The sequence below is a fragment of the Nerophis lumbriciformis genome, linkage group LG31 (genome assembly GCF_033978685.3).
Source record: "Nerophis lumbriciformis linkage group LG31, RoL_Nlum_v2.1, whole genome shotgun sequence".
Classification (NCBI taxonomy): domain Eukaryota; kingdom Metazoa; phylum Chordata; class Actinopteri; order Syngnathiformes; family Syngnathidae; genus Nerophis; species Nerophis lumbriciformis.
The window spans coordinates 11,183,724-11,203,492 of record NC_084578.2 but is presented as its reverse complement, the minus strand read 5'-3'; the positions used below and the strand labels follow the sequence as shown (position 1 = coordinate 11,203,492).

Here is a 19,769-nt window from a genome sequence, read left to right as displayed (position 1 = left end):
TATAAGGACAAAACCGTACCAAAATGGATTTTACGATAAAAAACTTGGCGGAATTTAACAGTAAAATCTATTGTCAATTTTACAGTCTACAATTTGATTGATAATTTGTTTTGAAATCATACGTCAAGCAGATACTTAAGTACAGTATTTATCTTTATTTTAACAAAAAATATTTTTGGAATACATGATAATGTAATATTTTGATTATGATAATATTGAATTTTAAAAAGATACGTAATTGCACGTGGCACATGATTTCCAATGTCAAAAGGGAAAGAAGAAATATATTTAGTAAGAAGAGATTAAGCATTTTATGAACACATATTATTTCCAGGCGTTCGCGAGCCACATAAAAAATAAAAGTGGCGGGCCAGATTTGGCCCCCGGGCCTTGAGTTTGACACCTGTGCTCTAAAACAAAACCCTCCATCAATGTTTTATATACACACTGCAAGTACATATATAATGTAGTAACAGACATGTAATATATATAATATTTACCACATTTTGGTTACCGGAACTTCGTTCCTCTGTGCGTATATACCCGTTTCCATAGCAACATACTACTGACTTCCAGCAACAAATATGTGTTCCTACTTCCGGAAACAAAGGTTTGTGTGTTGTAATCCTGGCAGACTTGGTAATAAACACCGAGGATGACTAGTTTTGGACAAATCGGGATTCACAGCTTTTTCTTTTTGAAGCTGAATATACAGAGGATGACCTACAGGTTCTAGAAGCGAGCATGAAGGAATGTTGAGACGTTGGAGCAGACAGAAGCCGAGAAAGTGAGGTGAAAGTGACTCAGAGCTGCATGAATTTTACTGTAAAAAAAAAAACTCCAATGTATTTATTTTTTAATTTTATTTAAAAAAGTAAAAATTCTGCAAAAATTCTGGAGACTGAGCTACTAAGTTTTTGCAGTAAAATCTGAAATATATATATATATATATATATATATATATATATATATATAAGTTGACATACACTATAGAACATAATGTCATGGCTGTCTTGAGTTTCCAATAATTTCTACAACTCTTATTTTTTTGTGATAGAGTGATTGATATACTTGTTGGTCACAAAAAACATTCATGAAGTTTGGTTCTTTTATGAATTTATTATGGGTCTACTAAAAATGTGACCAAATCTGCTGGGTCAAAAGTATACATACAGCAATGTTATGTTATGTCCCTTGGCAAGCTTCACTGCAATAAGGCGCTTTTGGTAGCCATCCACAAGCTTCTGGTTGAATTTTTGACCACACCTCTAGACAAAATTGGTGCAGTTCAGCTAAATTTGTTGGGTTTTCTGACATGGACTTGTTTCTTTAGCATTGTCCACACGATTAAGTCAGGACTTTGGGAAGGCCATTCTAAAACCTTAATTCAAGCCTGATTTAGTCATTCCTTTACCGCTTTTGACATGTGTTTGGGGTCATTGTCCTGTTGGAACACCCAACTGTGCCCAAGACCCAACCTCCGGGCTGATGATTTTAGGTTGTCCTGAAGAATTTGGAGGTAATCCTCCCTTTTCATTGTCCCATTTACTCTCTGTAAAGCACCAGTTCCATTGGCAGCAAAACAGGCCCAGAGCATAATACTACCACCACCACGCTTGACTGTAGGTATGGTGTTCCTGGGATTTAAGGCCTCACCTTTTCTCCTCCTTCTGGGTATTGTGGCCAAACAGCTCACTTTTTGTTTCATCTGACATCACATGGACAAAGATAAGACCTTCTGGAGGAAAGTCATGTGGTCAGATTCATAAATCAATTCATAAAAGAACCAAACTTCATGAATGTTTTTTTTGTGACCAACAAGTATGTGCTCCAATCACTCTATCACAAAAAAATAAGAGTTGTAGAAATTATTGGAAACTCAAGAGAGCCATGACATTATGTTCTTTACATTTTTTTTTAACAACGTATGTAAAAAAATATATAATAATCAAATGCATAGGCATGTATTATACATGTATACATTTATATTGATATAGTTAGAAGAGGGCAACCGTAACTGCGATGTGGCCCTCAATGAAAACAAGGTTGAAAGTTGCCAGCAATGAAGTGACAACAATAAACACTTGAAGCGAATAATTATGATTTGATAAGTGTTTTAAACATGAAGTTTCTCTCACGCTCTGTGTTAAGGTAAACATTCTACAATGAAACTTTGACCAAACAACGTCTTCACGCAGAAGACATCTATGTTCTAGTACTTTGTGCGAAAGGATAATAACATGTTCTTATATCATTACATCACCGTCTTTGCATGAAACCTAAGAGAAGTATGAGAGCAAAGTGCGGGTTGGGGGGCGGGGGGGTTATTTGCGTAGGGTTTGTCAAGCCTCCAAAACCATTAAAATACAAAACATGCAAGAAAGAGGGTAAGCAACCCGTATCCAAAACCGAACGCAGCGACTGATTACCAAAAAAGGCAAGAAGGGAAGGATGTTTGGATTCGTCTTGAAATACACTTCATACTCAGACTACATCAGACTTGTTCAGACCAAAGGATGTCATCATATTATACGGCCGATTCCCGGAATCCACTGTACTGACCAACCAACATTTGGCTCTAAGAACATTTCCAACATTTAAAAAAAAAGCATTTCTGTGTTCTGGCGAGCATGCAACAGAACAAACTATTGGCAAAGGTGAATATCTTGTTATACCAATTATATATTAAACATTTTTCAAGTGTGTCATTTTCATACTTGCCAACCCTCCCGGATTTTCCGGGAGACTCCCGAAATTCAGCGCCTCTCCCGAAAATCTCCCGAAATTCAGGCGGACTCAGGTCCTCCACAATATAAAAAAGCGTACCTGCCCAATCCCGTTATAACTATAGAATGATGGAGGGCGCGTTCTTGGTTTCTTATGTGGGTTTATTGTTAGGCAGTTTCATTAACGTCCTCCCAGCGTGGCAACAACACACAACAACAGCCGTCACTTTTTTGTATACCGTAAAGCAGTTTGTCTGCCGTAAACAGCAATGTTGTGACACTCTTAAACAGGACAATACTGCCATCTAGTGCATTTGATGAAAGCACTTTTTTGCGTGCCACACAGCAATGCATCATCAGGAAGGGTGTTCAGCATGGTTCGAAAAATAGTGACAGAAAATAGAACAAGGATGGACAATTCAACCCTGAACTCAACAATGAGTAGATGAGTGTTATGTGTGTGTATATGTGTAAATGAACACTGAAATTCAAGTATTTATTTTATATATATATATATATATATATATAATAAAATAAATATATATATATATATATATATATATATATATATATATATATATATATATAGCTAGAATTCACTGAATGTCAAGTATTTCTTATATATATATATATATATGAAATACTTGACTTGGTGAATTCTAGCTGTAAATATACTCCTCCCCTTTTAGCCACGCCCCCAACCACGCCCCCGTCCCACCCCGACCACGCCCACCCCTTCCCCCCACCTCCCGAAATCGGAAGTCTCAAGGTTGGCAAGTATGCATTTTCCTTCACAAAGCGAAAATATCAGTTTTTCAGTAGAATGATGATGATCTAAAATAGCACTTTAACGGCCTTGTTTATTGCCACTGTTAGAATGGCTGTAATAACACGTAGTCCCCTGAGGACGTTGGATTAAAAGACGGTGTTACTCACCAGCTCATAGTTTGTTGCCGGAACACAAGAGGAAGAGACCTAAAAGACAAAAGAGGAGTTTGTCAGGAAAAAAGTGCAACTGAGTATGAATTTCATTGACAACTTTTAAATGTGGACATTTAGCCAGGAGGGCCCAAATCCGAAGTTTAGCTGTTGTCTGTGAGATACAGTCTGGTGTGCCGTGGGATATTATCTAATTTCACCTATTTGGGTTAAAAATATTTTTTGCAAACCAGTAATTATAGTCTGCAAATGATGTGTTGTTGAGTGTCGGTGCTGACTAGAGCTTGGCAAAATAACCGTGTAATAATCTTCCATATGAGTAGGTGGCAGCAGGTAGCTAAAGTCGGAAACAGTGGGAGGCAGTGTGCAGGTAAAAAGGTGTCTAATGCTGAAACCAAAAATAAACTAAAGGTGAGTGCCCCTAAGAAAAGGCATTGAAGCTTAGGGAAGGCTATGCAGAACGAAACTAAAACTGAACTGGCTACAAAATAAACAAAAACAGAATGCTGGACGACAGCAAAAACTTACTGTGGAGCATAGACGGCGTCCACAATGTACATCCGAACATGACGTGACAATCAACAATGTCCCCACAAAGAAGGATAAAAACAACTGAAATATTCTTGATTGCTAAAACAAAGTAGATGCGGGAAATATCGCTCAAAGGAAGACATGAAACTGCTCCGGGAAAATACCAAAAAAAGAGAAAAAGCCACCAAAATAGGAGCGCAAGACAAGAACTAAAACACTACACACAGGAAAACACCCAAAAAACTCAAAATTAATCACAGCGTGATGTGACAGGTGGTGACAGTACTTTGAGTCAAGAGTTATATTGATGGTTATGGTTTAAAGTCATATCCAACAATTGCGACAACACATTTTTACTGTCAACTGAGTTTCGTTTTTTAATTATTTCTGCTGGTGGTGTGCCTCCGCATTTTTTCAATGCAAAAAATGTGCCTTGACTCAAAAAAAGTTGAAAAACACTGGTCTGGAGCAGGGGTGTCCAAACTACAGGAATTTCGCTCGCGAACCGCCACGAGTTCAATAAACAATTGCAGTATCATGTACAAATAGCCAGGGGTCTGACAGCTACCATTTTGTCACCATTTGGTGGTGAACAAAATTACCTCCACCCTTTATTATACTTGCTACATATGCAGCACACCATTTACTTATATGACCCAATACAAACAACCTTCTCTGGTCATGGTGCAGGAAAAAAACAAAGAATCAACCAGCAGACAAAGCAAACAAACACGGTCAAACATAACACAACCTGTTCATTGACCATTGTGGATATTATAAAATACGTCCAATTAACATAAAAAAAATAAAATAAAAATAAAAATCACACCTATTTAAATCCATTACAAGGAATGGTGGGAAAAAATGCAAAATGCTCTCTCCACACTTATCCATGTTTGCCGCATTTTAGCTGCTTAATTCATATATATACATATATATATATATATATTTATAGTCGAGGTTTCTGTGGTTTATCCGTTATACGGTGCTCAATACCGGAGTAGAGCGGAATATACGTGAGGTCAGGAAAAAACACAGAGGCTATTTCATCCCTACAAGCCTGTTTCGCAGGTTTCCCTGCTCTTCAGGGGATTGAAAAGGTTTCTGTGGTTTATCCGTTATACAGTGCTCAATACCAGGGCAGCACGGAATATACGTTAGGTAAGGAAAAAACACAGAGGCTATTTCATCCCTACAAGCCTGTTTCACAGGTTTCCCTGCTCTTCAGGGGATTGAAAAGGTTTCTGTTGGTTATCCGTTATACAGTGCTCAATACCGGAGTAGAGCGGAATATACGTGAGGTCAGGAAAAAACACAGAGGCTATTTCATCCCTACAAGCCTGTTTCGCAGGTTTCCCTGCTCTTCAGGGGATTGAAAAGGTTTCTGTGGTTTACCCGTTATACAGTGCTCAATACCGGGGCAGCGCGGAATATACGTTAGGTCAGGAAAAAACACAGAGGCTATTTCATCCCTACAAGCCTGTTTCGCAGGTTTCCCTGCTCTTCAGGGGATTGAAAAGCAGGGAAACCTGCGAAACAGGCTTGTAGGGATGAAATAGCCTCGCCCCCCCAATCAAAAAGTTTGGATACCTCTGGTATAGAGGAACTTGGACCACTAAACACATCGGCAGATATTTGCATTGACATGTTTATCTTGTTAGCAAACATAGAACACTGGGGTTCAAACTCTTGATTTACATAACTGAGGCGTTCCTCAAGGCTCACCTTTAAGTCTTCTCCTTGTTGGCAGGCACACTTTTTTTTCCCGTAATGTGATTTATGTAACTAAAGTGCTGCTTGTTTACTTCAGACGCAGTCAGTTCTACTTCTTTAGTTGTACTACGAGTTCAGTTCAGTTAAAACAAAATTGTGTTATGCAGCAGATTCTTAAAAAATACTAAAGTGCTGACATCGACATTATCTTTGATTAGCTTGCTTTAAAAACAGCAGAGCGCTCCTGTAATTCTGACAAAATAAATAGCCCAAAATAAAAGGACGTTGTTTCTCAAGGAATATACCAAATAAGACTGATAGTGACAGGAAAAGTTCAGACCTCAGTCCTTAGCTTTCTGGAATCGTGGCTACCGGAACAATTTGGTTGAATATCCTTGACTTATCCCAGGGATTGGCAACCCAAAATGTTCAAAGAGCCATTTTGGACCAAAAATACAAAAAACAAATCTGCGTAGTACAACTCTGTTCATTGTTATGTTCATGTATTTGTTATGATTTTCATGTGTACGCACACATCAACACACATACAGTATGAGATGAGATCAATGAGATAAGGTAAGCACAGGATAGAAACTGCTGTGGAACTAGTTACAATGCAATATGCCATGGAAATACAATGTTAACACTTTTGTGCAAATAAGTACAGTTGCGCTTGTTTTTTCAAATGTGTTTATTCTGTAAAGGAATGAGTTAAATGCTTAAACTGACTGGTTAATAGTGCAATGTCAGCACTATTTTGTTTCCCTGCAATTTCAAATGCACTCGTTTTAATAAATAAATACAGCGTTTTAAAAGCATACACAATCTGTGTAAATATATTAGTCTGTGGTTAAAAGGACTTGAAAGGACTCGAAACTCAAAATGCAGGGCTTGGGACTTGACTTGAGACTTTCCAGTCTTGACTCGAGACTTGCCTGTCTTGAGGGCAAAGACTTGAGACTTACTTATGACTTGCAAAACAATGACTTGGTCCCACCTCTGCATACAGCTAGCCTAAATAGCATGTTAGCATCGATTAGCTTGCAGTCAGGCACTGACCAAATATGCCTGATTAGCACTATAACAAGTCAATAACATCAACAAAGCTCCTCTTTGTGCATTCACGCACAGCATAAAACATTTGGTGGACAGAATGAGAAGATTTGACATGTAAACAAACTGTTTGCGTCACAGTCCACACTACGGTGAGTTCAAGAACTGCCGAAATTAGTAGGACAAAAACGATGTTCAGCAAATACTCTCATCAGTGAAGCATGCACACAAAAATGTTACACAGTGTGCTTACTAACAATTGGGAAGGTTTGTGTCCTCAAACAAAAAACATCAAAACAAAAACATTATTTTTCCCCCCATCTTTTTCCATTTTAAATATTATTTTTTTCAGGGCGGCACTAAAGAGCCACTTTTACTTGAGTACCACACTGCAGACCCACATTGGACACAATTGGGTAGTGAAATTCCCTTTTGGGCAATGTTAACCACAACTACTAGAAGAGTGCACATAACTATACCCGTCCCCTAAAAATAATTGAGAGTAACCTAAGAAGAAGGCTTTAAAAGAAAGCCATCCATGGTGTTAAAAATAAAAGTGTGTGAAATGACAATGTTTCAAAGTTGCACTGACCACAGTATGATTATAGGACAAGGGAACATTCTGTACAGCACCGCTACCGAGCTGATTCTTTTCAAGGGAAACTGAGATTCTTCACTCTTTGAGACCGACGCTAGTTTGACTTTAGTTACTTATCAGTGACTTCAAGCAAGGGAGAGACGTCCCCCGATAGAACCCATGATCTGTTGCAGGATCAGGAATAATCCGATTAGCATCCTTCGCCATAATCATGATGTAAGATGGAACTCGGGACGAAAACAGGAAGTGTGTAGGGATAATGGTCTCGAACAGGAGACACAAACGATGACAATTAAGACAAATAGGACAACAATATTGATATTTCCTTCCTGGAAACATCAGCACCTGCACTTTAGAGTTTTTTGTTTTTTTTACCATATATGTACCGTATTTTTCGGACTATAAGTCGCAGTTTTTTTCATAGTTTGGCCGGGCTCCAGTGCGACTTATACATGTTTTTTTCCTTTTTTATTATGCATTTTCGGCAGGTGTGACTTATACTCCGGTGCGACTTATACTCCGAAAAATACGTTAATAAGGTCATTTATATTTCCAACCACCTAGGTGGTTTTTTTTTGCTGTCTTTACACTTTTTGTACAGAACGCCACTACAATAGTTTAAAACAAATCAAGTGCACTTTTGTGCATGATGTCACACAAGATATTTCAATAAGTGTCAAATAAAAATGAGCTGCATAATAGGAAATCAAATAGTGTACGTCCTTTGCTATGTGGTAGGTTCCTGCGGATGTTATCTCCTTCTGTTGTTGACTATTTTTTTCATACGGTGTTGATGTGGAAATGGTTGCTTGGGCATTTTGTTGGTGTGGCACTGAACGGAGATGTTGACATGCGGAGTTTCAAGCACTCTTCATTCTCTAGCGGGTGACTTTTCAAATGATGCTACAAATTAGCAGTAATTCTACTTTTTGCCGCATACTTGACATATTACGGCTGTCTGTTCAACATCTTCCCGCTTGAAGCCAAACCACCGCCAGACGATGGACCCCCTGCTGCTTTTCTTAGGAGTTAATTCTTCCTTCATTTGTTACCAGATTCGCACCTTCTTTCTGTCGTATTACCACTCGCACCACAGCCAATGTTACCCATGCTGCTACCTCTCTGCTCCGCGAGGGCGTATACGTATGTGACGTATGTAAGAAGGTGCGCTTGTTTTAAGTCTCTGTGAGTAGGAGAGACAAGAAAGAGTGAGAAACGCCTGTAGTGTCATGTCTGCAGCTAAAAGCAACTGCGTGAGAACGTATACTCGAATATCACGATATAGTCATTTTCTATATCGCACAGACACAAACCCGCGATATATCGAGTATATTCGATATATCGCCCAGCCCTAGTTTGAATTGAACCGAATGAAAAGGTGTGTTATTGATTGTGCTGTGATGCCATCTTATGGCTGCGGGGTGTACGTCTATCTACAGTATTTCCTTTCGTTTAGTGCCTTAAACCAAGTGTCGTTCTGTCTTCTAGTCATCCATGGTGTTTCTGCTCGTATGGATTCTTCATTAATCACTCCAAGCAACGTTTGTCAGTTTTACAATATAACTAAAACAATTCTTACTTACCAAACCGTCACATGTTTAATATGATAGTGTTCCCATACATATTTGTACCTGCTATGAGAGTGTAATCAAGCCAGCGTCGTTAGCATTAGCTAATATGCTAACACGTGTACAAGTGTGGATTTTTGTCAAAATGACTATGGGTCGCAGGCTGAATCTGAATCTTCTTTGACAGAAATGTTGAAATTTAATATTTATTCTACACCTTTGTACAGTATTGGAAAACATTAATAAAACAGAGGGTGAAATAACTCCTGGAATTTACTGGCTCACAATGGCCGAAGGTGTAGATGTGTGGGTCCAAGTTAAAGAAAATACCAGGGTGTCTTCTTCTAATGGATTTATTACAAACTTTGCAAGTATATTTACAGCTAGAATTCACCAAGTCAAGTATTTCATATATATATATATATATATATATATATATATATATATATATATATATATATATATATATATATATAAGAAATACTTGACGTTCAGTGAATTCTAGCTATATATATATATATTTATTTATTTTATTATATATATATATATATATATATATATATATATATATATATATATATATATATATATATATATATAATAAAATAAATATAAATATATATATATATAGCTAGAATTCACTGAACGTCAAGTATTTCTTATATATATATATATATATATATATATATATATATATATATATATATATATATATATACACACACACACACATAACACTCATCTACTCATTGTTGAGTTAAGGGTTGAATTGTCCATCCTTGTTCTATTCTCTGTCACTATTTTTCGAACCATGCCGAACACCCTCTCTGATGATGCATTGCTGTGTGGCACGCACAAAAGTGCTTTCATCAAATGCACTAGATGGCAGTATTGTCCTGTTTAAGAGTGTCACAACATTGCTGTTTACAGCAGACAAACTGCTTTACGGTATACAAAAAAGTGACTGCTGTTGTTGTGTGTTGTTACCGCGCTAGGAGGACGTTAATGAAACTGCCTAACAATAAACCCACATAAGAAACCAAGAACTCGCCCTCCATCATTCTACAGTTATAACATCATTGGGCAGGTACACTTTTTTATATTGTGGAGGACCTGAGTCCGGCTAAATTTCGGGAGATTTTCGGGAGAAAATTTGTCCCGGGAGGTTTTTGGGAGAGGCGCTGAATTTCGGGAGTCTCCCGGAAAATCCGGGAGGGTTGGCAAGTATGAGATAATGTGTCATGAGACATGCAGATATAAATTAAATACACAGAGGACATAAGTAAAGGTAATTAAATGAGCTCAGATATAGCTACAAACGAGGCATAATGATGCAATATGTACATGCAGCTAGCCTAAATAGCACGTTAGCATCGATTAGCTTGCAGTCATGCAGTGGCCAAATATGCCTGATTAGCACTCCACACAAGTCGATAACATCAACAAAGCTCACTTTAGTGCATAAAAAGTTTGGTGGACAAAATGAGACAAAGAAGGAGTGGCAGCATCGGAGAAAGTTGTACATGTAAACAAACTACAGTGAGTTCAAGGACCGCCGAAATTATTAGGACAAAGCGGCGCTCGCCAAATACTCTCATCAGTGAAGCATGTTTAATATAAACAGTGGGATTTCTCACAATTAGGAAGGTTTGTGTCATGTTTTGTCCTCCTACAGAAACATTATTAAAACCAGGGAGCCACTCGGACGGTGCTAAAGAGCCACATGCGGCTCTAGAGCTGCGGGTTGCTGACCCCCGAGATAGCGGATGCTGGGTCGACTCATAAGTCGGTTGTGTGGAGTCATTCGGGCTTACTAGCAAATCACTAAGACAATGGTGATAACATTGTAGACCAAGTTCGGACAATCTGCAGACTCTGTTGGTAGAGAATGGCTTACACCACGGTTAGAACTACGAACATGGCGGCAGCTAGCTAGAGTTATCTGCCTAGCTTCTGTCAAACGGACTCCAAATATGACTTTTTACCTGTCTTGAACAAAAGACGAGCAAAGGGTTTCGTTTGTAGACGCGTTTAGTCTGAAGGGCAAGCTACATTTGGCCGTTGTGGTACGTGCTAACTTAGTGCTAGCTCACTTTAAAACCTTCGCTCGCTTGTTTTCATCATAATAATTATGTCTTGTCCTTAAACCCTTTAAGTATACTACGTAAATTCCAAACTATAAGCCACTACTTTTTTTCCAACCCTTTGAAAGCTACGTCTAATTTATGGGTTTTCTTTTGCTCGGACAACCATAAGGCAAATAGTTACAAAAAAACAAACAAAAGCATAAATACTGAAAATATGTGTTATTGTTTGTGCTGTGGTGCCATCTTTTGGATGGGTTTGCTCACTGCAGGTGATGCAGTGTCCTTCCATTTAGAGCTTTTAACCGGAAGTACAAGTGCTGTTCCGTCTTCTAGGCGTTTTTTTACTCGAATAGGTTTTTCATTCATCACTCCAAGCAACGTTTAAGTTTGACAACATAACTAAAACTGTTAATACTTACTAAACCATCCCCCGTGTGGTGTCTATTGGCATACTTGCCAACCTTGAGACCTCCGATTTCGGGAGGTGGGGGCGTGGTCAGGGGTGGGGCGGGGCGTGGTTGGGGGCGTGGTTAAGAGGTGAGGAGTATATTGACAGCTAGAATTCACCAAGTCAAATATTTCATACATATATATATATATATATATATATATATATATCCACATCCTGAAAATATGCAAACAAAACTGTGTTTGGATAATTGATACTTCAAACTTGCATAAATAAATCTTAAGGAATATAACATAACTTGGCTTCTGAGAGTTTCAAAATGTAATGAATAAAATGCTAAAGTTGTTGATAAACAAGCAATTATTTTAATAATTAAATATGGTCATTTTAAATGAATTATTATGATAATTTAAAATCAATTATTTCAAATATGTTTATTTTAATGTATAATTCTATGGCTGGATGTAATAAGGAGTCAGGAAAAAATACAAATAAAAATACAATTAATTTTGATGTTTTTAGCAAAATATAGTAATTTTTTATTTTTTTTATTTATTTTTTTTATTAATAAATATATTTATTTTTAGGTAAGATAAACATAATAATACAATTTATCTCTAGTCTGGATGATTTAGTTCTTGTCACCCTGTTGTCATCCCGTCATGAAAAAAGGCTGTCCTCACTCAGGTCCGCATGGAGCTGGAGGGGGCGTGGCTTCCAGCTCCGGCTGAAAATCGGGAGATTTTCGGGAGAATATTTGTCCCGGGAGGTTTTCGGGAGAGGCGCTGAATTTCGGGAGTCTCCCGGAAAATTCGGGAGGGTTGGCAAGTATGCTATTGGAGTGTTTTCATGCATATTTGTACGTGCTATTGTAATGTAGAGTAATGAATATAGTGTCATTAGCATTGGCTAGTATGCTAACACTTTTACAAGTGTCTGTGTTAGTATTATTGAGTTACATTGGCATTATTTTTGTATTGTTTTAGTGTCACAAAGTTCTTAGTAAATTCATAATCTTTGCAACATTTTGACTAAAGAACCACCATTACATGTTAAGTGTTTTACATTTAGAAAATAATAATGTCTTTTGATCATGTTTTGTTTGGCTATGTTCTGTTTGGTTTTTGGACACTTTTAGTTCCTGTTTTTTCACTCCCTTGTTTTGTTACCATGCCGACCCATTAGTTTCACCTGTTTCACGTTCGGACTCACGCACCTGTCATTAATCATGTCCTTATTATTTAAGCTTGTAGTTGCCAGGCAGGCAGTCGGCCTGGCAACATTACCTCTGTTACCTGATGATACCTCTGATATCCATGCCATAGTTCCATGCTTTCCAAGTAAGTTTTTGTTTCATGTCCATAGTTTTGCCTTTGTGGTAGTTTTTGTTTCTTAGCCAAGTTTGTTCTCCGCCTTGTGCGCGCCTTTTTGTTTGGTACTTTTTAGTAGCTTTGGAGTTAAAATTAAAGATGCATTTACCTTCAAGCCATGTCCGATCCAATTCCTTTGTATTCCGGGTAAACAAACCACCCCATATTCCACGCCATGACAATAATAATAATATGACTCCTTTAATGCGCCCTATAATCCGGTGCAACCTTATATATGAAAACAGATCAAAAATAGACCATTCATCGGTAGTGTGCCTTATAGTCCGGTGCGCCCTATAGTAAATTTTTGATACCGTATTGCCTATTTTGAATTGTGAGCCCTACAGTATATCATATTGTGAGCTGACTATGTTGTTACACAACGATGCATTTTTCATACTTTAGACAAGTATGGAGTTTTATGGCTTTTTGTGGCTAATAGGAGAGATTAGGCCTCTGAGGTTATCGCAACTGATGACCTTTGACAGCACTTTACATTTTTCTACTGCAACCTTCCTTATCCGAGACAAATTACAAGGCCTTGAGATCTGGTTTGTGTTAGTGCGGTTCGACCACTTTTTACAGACACTGTATTGCCAAAAGTATTTGGCCACCCATCCAAATGATGAGAATCAGGTGTCCTAATCACTTGGCCCGGGGTATAAAATCAAGCACTTAGTCATGGAGACTGTTTCTACAAACATTTGTGAAAGAACGGGCTGCTCTCAGTGATTTCCAGCGTGGAACTGTCATAGGATGCCACCTGTGCAACAAATCCAGTCGTGGAACTGTCATAGGATGCCACCTGTGCAGCAAATCCAGTCGTGAAATGTCCTCGCTTCTAAATATTCCAAAGTCAACTTTATTATAAGAAATGTGAAGAGTTTGGGAACAACAGCAACTCAGCCACCAAGTGGTAGGCCACGTAAACTGACAGAGAGGGGTCAATGGATGCTGAAGCGCATAGTGCAAAGACTTTCTGCAGAGTCAGTTGCTACAGAGCTCCAAACTTCATGTGACCTTCCAATTAACCCACGTACAGTACGCAGAGAGCTTCATGGAATGGGTTTCCATGGCCGGGCAGCTGCATCTAAGCCATACATCACCAAGTCCAATGCAAAACGCTGGATGCAGTGGTGTAAAGCACGTCGCCACTGGACTCTAGAGCAGTGGAGACGCCTTCTCTGGAATGATGAATCACGCTTTTCCATCTGGCAATCTGATGGACCAGTCTGAGTTTGGAGGTTGCCAGGAGAACGCTACATTTTGGACTGCATTGTGCCGAGTGTAAAATTTGGTGGAGGAGGAATTATGGTGTGGGGTTGTTTTTCAAGAGTTGGACTTGGCCCCTTTGTCATGATCCGTGGGCCGGATCATGTTTTGTTTAGTTATGTTCTGTTAGTTCTGGACTCCCTTAGTTCTTGTTTTGTGCACTTCTGGGTTTGTTTTGGTTACCATGGGTACTACATTGGTTTCACCTGACTCTGATTAGTGTTCAGCACGTTCACCTGCTGCCGAGCACTAATCAGAGAGCTTTTTATTCACCTCTCTCGCCACACTCGTTCTGGCTTCTTTGTTTACCAAGTTACGTTGGTAATTCCTGTGATTCTTGATTCTTGTTCCTGCGCTAAGCTTCGCCATAGCTTCCCATGCTATCGGCCCGCTTTTCTGTTTATTCTTGTTTTTGTCTGCTTGGATCTACGGCAGTGGTTCTTAACCTGGGTTCGATCGAACCCTAGGGGTTCAGTGAGTCGGGCTCAGGGGTTCGGCGGAGGTCAAAACACACCCGACTCATCGTGTAAATACAAACTTCTCCCTATCGGCGTATTACGGATACGGCAACAGCTGACTGGTTTGCAGGTGTGTAATTTGTTGTGAGTTTATGCACTGTGTTGGGTTTGTTGTTTAAACAAGGTGATGTTCATGCACGCTTCATTTTGTGCACCAGTAATAAAACATGGTAACACTTTAGTATGGGGAACATATTCACCATTAATTAGTTGCTTATTAACATGCAAATTAGTAACATATTGGCTCTTAACTAGTCATTATTAAGTACTTATTAATGCCTTATTCGGCATGGCCTTATTATAACCATAACCCTCTAACCCTGGCCCGAACCCATACTTGCCAACCCTCCCGATTTTCCCGGGAGACTCCCAAATTTCAGTGCCCCTCCCGTAAATCTCCCGGGGCAACCATTCTCCCGAAACTCTCCCGATTTCCACCCGGATAACAATATTGGAGGCGTGCCTTAAAGGCACTGCCTTTAGCGTCCTCTACAACCTGTCTTCACGTCCGCTGTTCCTCCAAACAAACAGCGTGTATATTTGCGGCTTTTACACGCACTTAAGTGAATGCGAGCATACTTGATCGGCAGCCATACAGGTCACACTGAGGGTGGCCGTATAAACAACTTTAACACTGTTACAAATATGCGCCACACTGTGAACCCACACCAAACAAGAATGACAAACACATTTCAGGAGACCATCCGCACTATAACACAACATAAACACAACAGAACAAATACCCAGAATCTGTTGCAGCACTAACTCTTCCAGGACGCTACAATTTCCGGGACACTACAATATACACCCCCCGCTACCACCAAACTCCCCCCCCCCCCACCTCATATCCCCCTAACCACTCCCCCATCTCTCGAATTCGGAGGTCTCAAGGTTGGCAAGTATGCCCTAACCCTAACCAAATAACTCTAAATTAAGTCTTTATTACTTAGTATATGTTCCCCATATTAAAGTGTTACCAAAAACATATAACTTTGTCCTGAATTTGAAATTTTTTTAAATTAATTTTTCACTAAAGAAGGGTTCGGTGAATGCACATATGAAACTGGTGGGGTTCGGTACCTCCAACAAGGTTAAAGGGGAACATTATCACCAGACCTATGTAAGCGTCAATATATACCTTGATGTTGCAGAAAGAAAACCATATATTTTTTTAACCGATTTCCGAACTCTAAATGGGTGAATTTTGGCGAATTAAACGCCTTTCTATTATTCGCTCTCGGAGCGATGACGCCACAACGTGATGTCACATCGGGAAGCAATCCGCCATTTTCTCAAACACATTACAAACACCGAGTCAAATCAGCTCTGTTATTTTCCGTTTTTTCGACAGTTTTCCGTACCTTGGAGACATCATGCCTCGTCGGTGTGTTGTCGGAGGGTGTAACAACACGAACAGGGACGGATTCAAGTTGCACCAGTGGCCCAAAGATGCGAAAGTGGCAAGAAATTGGACGTTTGTTCCGCACACTTTACCGACGAAAGCTATGCTACGACAGAGATGGCAAGAATGTGTGGATATCCTGCGACACTCAAAGCAGATGCATTTCCAACGATAAAGTCAAAGAAATCTGCCGCCAGACCCCCATTGAATCTGCCGGAGTGTGTGAGCAATTCAGGGACAAAGGCCCTCGGTAGCACGGCAAGCAATGGCGGCAGTTTGTTCCCGCAGACGAGCGAGCTAAACCCCCTGGATGTCTTGGCTCACACCGTCCCGAAGATGATCAAGAGAAGAATATCGACCCTAGCTTCCCTGGCCTGCTGACATGAGGGTATGTCTACAGAATATATTAATTGATGAAAATTGGGCTGTCTGCACTCTCAAAGTGCATGTTGTTGCCAAATGTATTTCATATGCTGTAAACCTAGTTCATAGTTGTTAGTTGCCTTTAATGCCAAACAAACACATACCAATCGTTGGTTAGAAGGCGATCGCCGAATTCGTCCTCGCTTTCTCCCGTGTCGCTGGCTGTCGTGTCGTTTTCGTCGGTTTCACTTGCATTCGGTTCAAACCGATATGGCTCAATAGCTTCAGTTTCTTCTTCAATTTCGTTTTCGCTACCTGCCTCCACACTACAACCATCCGTTTCAATACATGCGTAATCTGTTGAATCGCTTAAGCCGCTGAAATCCGAGTCTGAATCCGAGCTAATGTCGCTATAGCTTGCTGTTCTATGCGCCATGTTTGTTTGTGTTGGCATCACTATGTGACGTCACAGGAAAATGGACGGGTGTATATAACGATGGTTAAAATCAGGCACTTTGAAGCTTTTTTTTAGGGATATTGCGTGATGGGTAAAAATTTTTAAAAAACTTCAAAAAATAAAATAAGCCACTGGGAACTGATTTTTAATGGTTTTAACCATTCTGAAATTGTGATAATGTTCCCCTTTAAGAACCACTGATCTACGGTGTATGATTTATGAGAAATAAATCATCTCCTACCGTCACGCTTTCGTCCGGAGTTGTCCGTTCTGCATCTGGGAGGAAAGACCCCGCGTAAAGATGCGACCCCAACGTGACACCAATAGTTCCAGTGAAAGGAACTTTAAATGCTCCAGGATACCAAAACATTTTGGACAATTCAACGGGATGGCACTTCAAGTTCATATGCGAGTAAAGGCAGGTGGCCAAATACTTTTTGGCAATGTAGTGTGTAACGAACCGAAAGAAAAGATTTGGTCCAAGTCCAAGTTTAAGACTGAACGGTCCGCTTTGGATCGTCTCAAAATATTCCAATGTGACTGTTTGGTTCCCAAGTTCCTCCCCTATCAAGACGTAGATAAACCATGCAGTAACTTGAGTGAGGGCATGGAATGTGACTCTGTTTTAAAGAATTTCATCTGTCAAGAGTGCCATGTCTCCGTAGTTGACAGTGTACAGTATCTTGGCACGGCTACAAGTTCTTCTAACGCTCCCACAGACCCCCGACCCTTCCCTTCTCCACCGTCCTTATCGCTGATAACAACATGCTGTGCTTCTTCCAGGGGGCCCTCGGCCTTGAAGTGGCAGCTAGCTCCTTGACTCGTCCAACCTGGTCAGTGTTTTCGTCTGACAGCCTTTCCATCTGCTCAGCGTGTTGCCGTGTTAGTCCGGGGCGACGACGCCAGGCACATGTTTGCGTTTTTAATGTGACAAAAAGGTCCGGGGCACGTGTTGACCTCCGGTTTGTTCACAGTTTGAAATAACTCATCGCTGGGTAATCAGTTGAAATAGAAATGGCGCCATCATGAAACCTTTATCAACTAAATAGTTACGCTGTAGGTCACATGTTTACATGTTTAACTGACAGTCATCACTCATATTAAAGAGGCCCTATTACAGGGTTTTCCCATAGCTAGCTGTGGGGGCGTGGTTGTGGGCGTGGTCACCGTGACGTCATCGAATAATTTGCTATTATAGAATTTTCTTTAAAAAGGCTCATTTATATAACGCCGCTCCCAGTCTGTGGAACGCTCTCCCTGACCACCTGAGAGCACCACAGACTGTGGATGCTTTTTAAAAAAGGCTTAAAGGGGAACATTATCACAATTTCAGTATGGTTAAAATCATTAAAAATCAGTTCCCAGTGGCTTATTATATTTTTCGAAGTTTTTTTCAAAATTTTACCCATCACGCAATATCCCTAAAAAAAGCTTCAAAGTGCTTGATTTTAACCATCGTTATATACACCCGTCCATTTTCCTGTGACATCACATAGTGAAGCCAACACAAACAAACATGGCGGAAAGAACAGCAAGCTATAGCGACATTAGCTCGGATTCAGACTCGGATTTCAGCGGCTTAAGCGATTCAACAGATTACGCATGTATTGAAACGGATGGTTGTAGTGTGGAGGCAGGTAGCGAAAACGAAAGTGAAGAAGAAACTGAAGCTATTGAGCCATATCGGTTTGAACCGTATGCAAGCGAAACCGACGAAAACGACACGACAGCCAGCGACACGGGAGAAAGCGAGGACGAATTCGGCGATCGCCTTCTAACCAACGATTGGTATGTGTTTGTTTGGCATTAAAGGAAACTAACAACTATGAACTAGGTTTACAGCATATGAAATACATTTGGCAACAACATGCACTTTGAGAGTGCAGACAGCCCAATTTTCATCAATTAATATATTCTGTAGACATACCCTCATCCGCTCTCTTTTCCTGAAAGCTGATCTGTCCAGTTTTGGAGTTGATGTCAGCAGGCCAGGGAAGCTAGGGTCGATAGGGGGTTTAGCTCGCTCGTCTACGGGAACAAACTGCCGCCATTGCTTGCCGTGCTACCGAGGTCCTTTGTCCCTGAATTGCTCACACACTCCGGCAGATTCAATGGGGGTCTGGCAGCAGATTTCTTTGACTTTATCGTTGGAAATGCATCTGCTTTGAGTGTCGCAGGATATCCACACATTCTTGCCATCTCTGTCGTAGCATAGCTTTCGTCGGTAAAGTGTGCGGAACAAACGTCCAATTTCTTGCCACTTTCGCATCTTTGGGCCACTGGTGCAACTTGAATCCGTCCCTGTTCGTGTTGTTACACCCTCCGACAACACACCGACGAGGCATGATGTCTCCAAGGTACGGAAAACAGTCGAAAAAACGGAAAATAACAGAGCTGATTTGACTCGGTGTTTGAGAAAATGGTGGATTGCTTCCCGATGTGACGTCTAGTTGTGACGTCATCGCTCCGAGAGCGAATAATAGAAAGGCGTTTAATTCGCCAAAATTCACCCATTTAGAGTTCGGAAATCGGTTAAAAAAAATTATAGTCTTTTTTCTGCAACATCAAGGTATATATTGACGCTTACATAGGTCTGGTGATAATGTTCCCCTTTAAAAACTCTTATTTTTAAAAAAGCCTTTTTTTTAGATAAAAGTTAAAGTTAAAAGTTAAAGTACCAATGATTGTCACACACACACTAGGTGTGGCGAAATTATTCTCTGCATTTGACCCATCACCCTTGATCACCCCCTGGGAGGTGAG

General features: G+C 40.0%; 1 protein-coding gene across 8 annotated transcripts in view; it reads right to left on the bottom strand.

Annotated features, from left to right (window-relative positions):
• tns1b (tensin 1b) overlaps positions 1-19,769 on the bottom strand; it is a 391,203-nt gene that overhangs the window by 164,774 nt on the left and 206,660 nt on the right. For all 8 annotated transcript variants that reach the window (XM_072912000.1, XM_061926568.2, XM_072911997.1 and 5 more), the window contains one exon: positions 3,663-3,701. In XM_072912000.1, coding sequence (XP_072768101.1) covers positions 3,663-3,701 — 39 coding nt within the window. The remainder of the gene's footprint in view (positions 1-3,662; positions 3,702-19,769) is intronic.